The 9,699-nt window shown below is 37.7% G+C and overlaps 1 protein-coding gene across 3 annotated transcripts in view; it reads right to left on the bottom strand.

The window, feature by feature from the left end:
- Positions 1–9,407, bottom strand: part of LOC138866240 (glutamine and serine-rich protein 1-like) — a 44,453-nt gene extending 35,046 nt beyond the window's left edge. Inside the window, exons 1-5 of one of the 3 annotated variants that reach the window (XM_070138598.1) lie at positions 9,276–9,407; positions 5,547–5,642; positions 4,806–5,168; positions 4,462–4,613; positions 274–352 (exon numbers count right to left, since the gene is read on the bottom strand). In XM_070138598.1, the coding sequence (XP_069994699.1) occupies positions 274–352; positions 4,462–4,613; positions 4,806–5,168; positions 5,547–5,642; positions 9,276–9,294 (709 nt within the window). In that variant the 5' untranslated portion in view covers positions 9,295–9,407. Of the gene's footprint in view, positions 1–273; positions 356–4,461; positions 4,614–4,805; positions 5,169–5,546; positions 5,643–7,019; positions 7,063–9,275 lie in introns of those variants that run through there. The other 2 variants (XM_070138597.1, XM_070138596.1) reach the window with 2 other exon arrangements.
- Positions 9,408–9,699: the final 292 nt, after the last annotated feature.

Below are 9,699 nucleotides of genomic sequence, written 5' to 3' on the forward strand. Positions count from 1 at the left end.
ACAAACAGAAAGGAGGGTACTAAGACAGCAATCGTTTGAATTTCACTAAAATCCCGAAGGCAAATGGTTCCTAAATATTTTAAAGGCAGATCTAAAAAAAAATAATAATAATAAATAAATACATAAAAAAAAAAAATAAATAAATCTCAAAATTTGATTTCAGCATATCAGAAACCTACAAGTCTCTACCAAAATGCCAGAGATTAAATTCTAAAAACCAAGTCCAGAAAGAAGGAGTGCAAATACTAATACAGTAGAATATAGAGTACCTACCTCTTACACCACCAAAGCCTCTTCCTCTCCCGCGTCCTCTGCGTGGCTTGAAATCTTCTTCATCACTCCCAACAGCTGCCTGCTAAATAAAACAAGGATAACATGATTCCATCTTCCCATTGTGATTCTTGTAAATGCTTCAACCAGCAACTCAACCTGGATAATATCTTTACCTGGATAATATCTTCACATTTTATATACATCTGAACTGTATTTGCTAATCAAAATCATTAACCCTCTGAATCCGGATGACATTACGCTCACGTCAAGGAAAAACTTGGACAGCTTTACGGATGACGTGAACAAAGAATCAAGAGCGAAGGCCAGGATGACGGAAAAGACTCGCCACAAACCTCTTGGAGTATGAATTGACTCATTTGGCACTTAGAAGGGAGCTTTAGCATTATTCCCATCGATAAACGAAAGTGAAATGTAAATGTAAAGAGTGACTGGAAGGGTACCGGTTCCAGGAAGGACGTCATTTCCATGCTGCGTACCGTATTCCTGGCTGCCATGACCAGCGGTGCAGGTTGTATTACGTAAAATTGAAAATTACAAAAAAATTAGATATATGATACAAATAACCAGATGTTCCATATATTTTTTTCTTACACTGAGCTATTTACTACATAGAGAAATGATATGGAGTCCGTGCAAGGAAAAAAAGTAATTACCATCTGGATAAAGCAAATCAAAAGACAAATATGGACATTGTAAAATGGTGATAAAGCTAAAAAAGTTTTCACAAATTAACTTCTCAAAGGGTAGGCACAGAGTCTAGAGTTTCCCTCATCTCTCTGTCCTGTTGGCGCACACTGTTCTGTTCAGGTATGTGAGGAACCCAGGGTCAAAAACATCAAATGTCCTTTTGGAGTTCTGAATTTTGTTCTTTATGACCTATGCATGCAGTTTTCCCCTAAAATAATAAAAAAGTTTGGAATTACACAAATATATTTTGATACAAATTGAATATTACTAATCTAGCATTACTGGTGCCACGTTATTATTTCTTATGCCTTCATTTTTCTATTATAATAAATGGCAAACAGTGTTAGCTTTGAAGGAAAATAGAGGTTCATAATCATGATACAGGTTCACATACTTTCTATAAGGAAGGCACAAATAAGTACATTAAGTATTAGCACTAAAAAGGATTTTTTCATCACTACAGCACATTGTGAGAGTAATTCAAAATAAAAGTACAGCTTGTTTTCTTAATTGCATTTATAGGCTTCCTCAAAAAAATCAATATTTATTCTGGTAATGGTACAGCAACACTTAGCCATTTCCGTTTTCAAACTTGTATTCATCAAACAAATAAAGAATGGCACAGTAACAGTGTGGAGACATGTTCCAATGGATCGTGGATTATGTACTTGAAAAACTATCTTGGGAATGGGTTGCATTCTGCCCGAAATTCTTTCTTTGTTCACTTTATCTTGTGTATCTACCAAGATTACTTTTGTTGGATTCTCTCCCTGTAAGCTGTTTCTATTTTTTCCAAGGTTCAATATCAGCCACCACAAAGGCATATTATTCAGATTAAACATTCTATAAAATAGTAAATCTAAATGTTTCTCTCCAGTTTTATTTGTTTTGCAAACATACTTGTCAATTCTTTGGAACACAAAGTAGAGAGACATCTCACTCTCAAGAGTTTAGGAATTTAGCTTTACACTTCCTTTGAAAGGTTAAAAGATTGGTAAAGTATGGCCGTTTGTAAAAGCTCTGCTATACTATTGTGTGTGTGTAAATTGTCAGGTTCCTCCTCCATGATCTAATGATCTACTGATTTGAGTACACATTCAGGTGTTCTCAGTTCTTTTATATCCTTTCTTATCTTTTGAATCATTAATTTCACTCCCTTCATCTCCTTTAATGTAATGGACTTGTAATGGACTTGCTGTACAAAATCGCAAAACTGACTATACAGTGGCACATGGTATTCTATCCTACAAGTTTCAACTAGTATACATATAATTTGCTTTATTTCTTTATCTTCTGTAAATAAGCACCTTACTCACAAATGAAACTAAGGACAAATAAATATTTTTAAATTCAACTGTTAGAAAGAGGAATGAAAGATAAAATGTTATCAAATATAATATAAAGAAAAAATGGAAAACCCCTACTTTTATAGAAAACAAATAAATAAACACTCATTAAGCTGTACAAAAGGCAATTCTGCTAAAAATATCAGTTCATACATTTCCTAGTTTATATTGATACTCTTCTGAAATAACAAGGAAACTTTGGCAGTACAATGAGATGAAAATTTTCCTGGTCTTAATGCAGTGTCCATAAGAACATGTAATGTTTGCTGTGTTTTTTGTTTTGTGAAATTTCTTTACACATAGATGGCTCCATAAGTGCAAAGCCACCAAGACATTAACAAATAGACCTACATGACCTCACCTAATTTCCTACTTCCTCTAAGTTTTCTAGATTTTTCCCCCTAATGCTATTAATATTGATGCTGTTCTCATTATTGAAATTATAATTATCATATGTTATTAACAACACTAATAGGAATATAAATAAAAATCATGTTCCTAAAATATCAAGGAAAATTGTAAACAGGTGAAATAGGTAGGCCTACTAGTGGACTACTTAGTGATTATGTACTTGTATAGCCACCTATGTGTAAACACAATTAATAAATAACCTAAAATCAGTGTTACATAAATACTATCCCCATCAGCACTAGGTTAGAAGTGGCCTTCACAATAATCCAGTGTTGTATAATAACTGTAAGATGTGATTTCATCTATTCTTCCTAAATAAATATGTCTATGGATACAGAGAATAAAGCCCTAAAGGTTTATGATATATACTGAAGGTAGGAGTACCAACATCAACAATGGGACCTTGAGAAATGTACCTAAATGCAACTTCATGTCTGATTAACATACAAAGTCCCTTTCCATTCCCAGACAGTGTAAATCGCCTAAAGAAAAAATACTGGCACTCAATGGATCAAGCCATTAATACAGCAGCACAACACAAGCAACCCTTCCCTCTACCACTACTCACATAATGTGACACAAACCTATGTATCAAAACTAATCAGTGATCCTATATCAAACACAATACCTTAATTAATGGCTGTCTCACTTGTTAAAAACATCACCAGAAGTAAAATATATTGAAATCTCTCCTAACTCACCAAGGGAGCTAAAACCACCACTCTTCCTAGGTTAGGAACTTTTCAATCAATTATGTATCTATAGAGACTACAGATACTGATATAAAAAAAGTACTGGCCTTATAAAGTATCTGAATTTGTGGCAAGTAGTAAGATAATCAGAAATTAGTGATTCCTCAAGTATTTTTCTACTTTTGAGTAACACCACCAACATCTACTAATAGATGGATTTCTTTTTAACACTAAAAGAAATTGAGAAACTATTTAAACACCTTGTGTTGATTCTTTGTTAAGCAAAGTTTTCCCATTCAAAATATAACTAAATATTGAAAAAAAAAAGTATTTCTTAACTTTTAAAAGTGTATTATTCATTATACATCCATATCTTACTGAACTGGCATCACAGCTCCCTTGATAAGTGATTGGTAAATAAATCTTACCAATCCCATACCCACAGCACAATATCTACCTCTCAGTAATTTCAACAGATATCATGGCCTAATCTTTTAATCTTCCATATACATTTCCGCATTTTACTTTCCAAATAATACCAAAGCAGGCAAAGTCAGTAACAGCTGAACACACTGTCCTGGAAAGATCAATTTTCCCGATCTTCACAAGAACCTTTTATTTTTTTTTACACATTTAGCTATTTTTCTTTGCTTGCATTCACATGTTATTGGTTTCCCATGGATGTTAACTTGGAACCAAAATTCCTTCTTTTCCTTCTTATTTTCATCACATTCCTTCACAATTAGCACTTTCACTTTGAATCCTTTACACATCACATTTTTCTCCTTGTTTCCTATCACCTTCATCAAATGCTTTCTTTTGATTTATTATAATTTTTTTTCCAAATGCAAAGTTATTCACCTTTAAACTTCTATTCTTTCACTGAAGCTGTAGCAGAATCATTCACTTTAAACAAACTGTTTGTTTGTGTGTGTGTATGGTATATGCAAGAGTAGCTATGAGAATATGCACAAGTGTGGATGTTCAATCATGCTGTGTACAAACAATGTACTTATGCAAAAATGTATTACCTTTCTGTTGATGGGGTTGAAATCGGGGTCGTCATCGGAGTCTGACAAGTGGAAGTCTGGGTCCGAGTCCCCATACCCATCTGGTTCAATGTTCCCGTAGCGCTGAACTGACCGCGCTGCTCTGCGTGGGGTCTCTCTCTGTGGGATTACTTCTGGGGGGGAGGGGAAAAATGACAAATTTTATATATGATAATATTGCATTCTTCATCTCTTACTCCTTTTGAAGATAAAGAAATACATGTAAATCTCTAGGGATTCCATTCACATTTAACAAGCAATGCCTCAGTATTTATCATCACACTTGCCCTATCTCTAAAGGTGCCTTTCTCTATGCCTCAACCTACCTCCACTACCCGGTGACATGCCTCCGGACATGCCAGAGCTTCGCCGCCGTCCTCTGCGCGCTACATTGCGACGGCCGCTGGCAGGAGTTTCTCCCGCGTCACTGTTTGTGGTGGACTCTGAGCTGTTGGTGTTTTCTCCATCCGTGCCCGAAGGCTTTTCACTGGAGTCTGTGTTGGCTGATACTTCTGTGTTTTGTACTGTGGGGTCTGGGTCTGCAGGGGTGTGGTCTGTGGGCGTTATATCCTCCTCTGGGGGGTCGATCTCCACACCAGTGGATGTTATTTCAGAGGTGGCTGCATTTGACTCCTCCTGGCCCACGTCATCTTGTGAATCTTGGTCATATTGGTTTTCCCCGGGGTCTCCTACAAGAGAGAGGAAAGAATACACTGAGTTTAAAAATGAACAGTGAACGTAATTTCCCAACTCCTCAATATTATTCATCATGGACACTCTTTTTTTTTCATTTTTTATATTTTTATTTTTATTTTCTGAAAGTCCTAATATTAATCTTAAGCAGACCCTGTATTAAGACACCCAAGGAGAACTGAGAACACCCATCCACTTCCCAATCACACCACATGAGGCCCTACCGCACCAAACCACACCACATGTTCTGCCTTTTCAACACCCAATCGTCTTCATTTAATTATAAATTGGAAAATAATAATTATACTAAAACATAAATCAAGAAAGAAGCACCATAATGCCAATACCCTCATCACAGTGACCACAACACCTACCCGTGGTAGTGCTGGGTTTATCGCCAGAATCTTGGTTTTCGATGAATGACATAAAACTGCTCATGTAACCAGGTTTGTTGGTACCATTGGCCATGCCTGAAATAGCAAGATATCAAATCTTAGTATGTAGCTCAAGGTGAGTCTATGTCCAGATATCACCTTTTGGAGGGAAATCATAGGAATAAAAAAGAAAAGGGAAAACATATGAACAATAGCAAAATAAACCAAGCGATAAATCAAATATACAAAGTAAATAATACATAACCAGAATGTTCAATTTAATCTACTCATACACTTCTTTCCACTGATAAATGGAATGGTAAACATATACGAGATGCCCTCGCATCTGCCCCTGACCACCTCATCTACAGTACACCAACAAAGGCAAGCATTCAAGTCACTGGAAATCCCTGCTGATTCATCGTCAAATAAGGAACCAGACCCCATTCTTGCCTGAATATACACAGGGAAAATGCTTTGCCTTTTGAAGGAGTGCCAAAGGAGAGATACCTTAGCTATTGCTTGACACTGGACTCCTGAATATAGGCCTTCTTTACAGACCACAGGTAAGCTTCAAGTAGAATTGGACAAATCAGAGCCCCTTTCATTATAGGAAAGTTGCTACATTTTGCAAGCCACCTCAGGCATCTTCTAACCAATTAACAAAAGAATTATAAGAGCCATAGATTTGATAATAAAAGAGTCAACATTATATAAGACAAAGTTTAAAAATAAGTTATAACATATATAAACTACTACTCAGTGTCTAGCATTATTTAACACAAACAAACAGCTATAATAAATGTGCACATGATAACACTGAAAAAAAGGGGTAAAAATTATTTAAACACACAAATAATAATAAATATGAAAATAAATTATGAAGATAAGTAATATTTTCTGCTGCGTGCAAAAAATAAGACAAAACAATGAAAATCAATAAATCAATAATTCTAAGAAACACTGAATAAATTAACAGTACAGTTTAAAAATCAGAAAACAGAAAAGAGAAAAACACAACTGTCAAATCAAAGTAAATAATGGTGGAGAGAAAAATCAAATGAAGGAAAACAAGCAAACATATACAAATAATTTCTGGAAAAGACAAATAAACTACCAGGTGAAAAAAGTAAATAATAATAATAATAAAACAAAAACTATAATATGCAATATTGATAAACAATGTCTATATAGAAAGTCTTCAAACCCTTTCCTTCATTTCATCTTTTCTCTATTTACCAACATTACTTTCTATATTTCATCACATATTACTGTCCATTATTCATTCACTTTTTTTTTCTAATCCATTACATTTTATCTATTATCATGTTTGCTTATTCTGTTTTCACCTACTATTCAGCCTGTGCATATCTAACTATTATTGTATACTCAACTATCATAAGATATTTACTGATCTGGCCACTTTCCTTCTACTTAACTTTTCCCAGGCAACAATAAAGCCAAAATTCCAACCTTTACAATTCAGATACTTCCGAAGCATTGGCCTCTCCTATGAAACCACTGGTGTCACTTTCAGACTGTCATCAACTGTCATATCTCAAACTTACTGGAAAATGATAGCTTGAATACCATAGATTTTTCCTCAAGGTTTGTCAAATTTAATATATTTTTCACAATTTGGCAAAAAAAAAAAACACTTCTAGAAATAATATTACTTACTATTAATCATTCAAAGCATTTTCAGCATTACTATACTCTTTGCGCCAACCTATAAGAATAAAGATATTTATGAATTCAAGGATTTGTCCTACACAGGCCTATATGAAGTTCACTGTCAGGATAATTAATCTTTTTAATTCCACTTCAGGTTCCAGCAAAACACTTTGAAAGAAAAAACACTTAAAATGAAAATTAATACCTGAGGTATATGATATGCCAGATAAAATTATAACAATAAATAATAATAATTCAACCACCAGCCCTGTAAAATTACTACATCATACTTCATCTCTCTATAAATCAAATTTGAATATCTGGAAACCTGATCCTGTAATCTTTTAGTTCATTTTGAAGAGTCAATGAATTTAAAAACTTTGTTAACCATGTATTACAAATTCAATTTCCGAGTGCGATCTACCTGATCCAGTGCCTCTTTTCCCACTTTCATTTTTAATTTACTTTCACCAGAAGCAAAACTAATTATAAAACAAAGACATCCTTTCAAAACATCAACAAACAAAGCATCTAAAAATCTACAATGCTCAACAAAAGACAAATAAGGACATCTTAATAAAGTAGAAGATACACAAATAAACAAATGAACATATTAAGCACACAACTAAAAGGTAACCTGCAAAAAAACAAACAACGAGCTTCCACGGTACTCCAGCAAATGCCTACAATCCTCCATCAGACACAGAATAACCCTTTCTTGCAAGACAGACCTCAGATTGGTTTTATATTTGACAACAGATACCAGGAAATTCTGCAAGCTCTATTTAGCCAATATAGCTGTGTTGAAGATTCGCTGGCCAACAGCAGAGCAGAATGGACTAATCAACTTTGAGATTCACTCAAATCACTACTGCAATATAAGGTAATTATACTTACACAATCACCTTCACTTTTAACTTTTTAAATGTAGCCATTTAAAGATGCACCTGTGGCTTAATAAGCTATATTCTTCATTCTTTGTCTATTGTCAAGCAATCCTTTTTACGTCAATTATCACTAAATTAACAATGATAATAATTTAAAAAAAATATTTCCTAAAACACTCACACAGTACAGAAAAGAGAAACCAAGCTAATGACCATAACACCTCGGATTCTAATAGTACTGTATTTGGAATCAGTGTGCATTGATCACCTGACAGACCTGCAGTCACCTCAAAATCAATTTCCGAAGTCGTACAATTGAATTGATTTCCTGCCACTCGCAACACAAATCCATAAAACCATTTTAACAACTATGCGCACAATGTCTCTCCACCATAAACATTATACTCGAGGCTAAGCGTATGTCCATCATCCCCAGAGAGCGGCCACAGCACAGAACCCCCAAAACAAAGGGTCCAATTCTCCACAACACCAATGACGGGTCCAACTCAGGCCCTAGAGGAGTGACATGGCACTGAGAGGCCGCCTCCCCCAGCCTGCCATCAAAGGTGACTCAATCACAGACCCAGAGGCGCCTCCGACGTCGCCCTCGGGCACATCCCCCTCGAGTGCCAAGATTTATCCCGAGTGACATCACACGCCTGGCATTTCCTGTGCTCCGCACCTGCCCCACCGTGACACCTGTCATGCCCGGCGCCCCCTGACACGTGCCTCGCGCGCCCCGGGGCGACGCGTGCCCCAAGGCCTCCCGCTCCTGCAGGGATTTCCTCAGGATCCCCAAGGATGAGAGCGGGAAGGTAGGCCTATGCGCCTCCCCCGGGGCTCCCGCGCCCCACTCCCCCGCCGACGGGGGGACGGCGCTGGCCTCCGCGCCAGGCTGCCCGGGGGCGCGAGGGCGCTGCCACGGGGGGACGAGACGCGAAAATCATTGAACGACGAGCCTCCCTGGAGAAGAAAGGCTCGTCAAGGTCCTGGCAGAGGCCCGCTCACTGCAAACACTGGCATTCACGCCGCCCCCCGAGCAATCACGCGCCTCACGCCACACCCACGCCCGCACACCTCTCACAGGAAACGGCACAGGCGGCAGCAGCCTCCACAAGCGCCCGGGAGAGGAATTATGGTCAGAAAAGTGGAGGATGGTTGTACATACCGCTGCTCATGGACGCCATTTTCAAGTTTGGTTTACGGCGCGCAGAGACATCTGGCGGCAGCTCACGCAACTGGCCGAGGGCGCGCCAAATTCGAACTCTCTCACCGCCCGGATGCTCGCGCCGCTCTCCGCTCTCCGCCTTTCGCCCGGCATCTCTCCCGGAATTCTTATGGACAGAGACTGCTTCCAGGAGCGTTTTATATTTGGGATGGCCAGCGTTGAATCCATATAGTATTTCGTGTGGATACCGAGTCCATCCGAAATTATTTTTTCAACGTCACATGAGTTCGGTTTAAAGGGTTGGATGCCTTATTCCACGCGCTATTTCTACCAGTTGTGCGCTACTTTCAACCCCCACTATACACAGCTGACACGTGTTCTCAGCCGCAACAATGCCTCTTTTCTCCTAGTCTTCTCCGCCTCC

Source organism: Penaeus vannamei, chromosome 24 (assembly GCF_042767895.1).
Source record: "Penaeus vannamei isolate JL-2024 chromosome 24, ASM4276789v1, whole genome shotgun sequence".
NCBI classification, from domain to species: domain Eukaryota; kingdom Metazoa; phylum Arthropoda; class Malacostraca; order Decapoda; family Penaeidae; genus Penaeus; species Penaeus vannamei.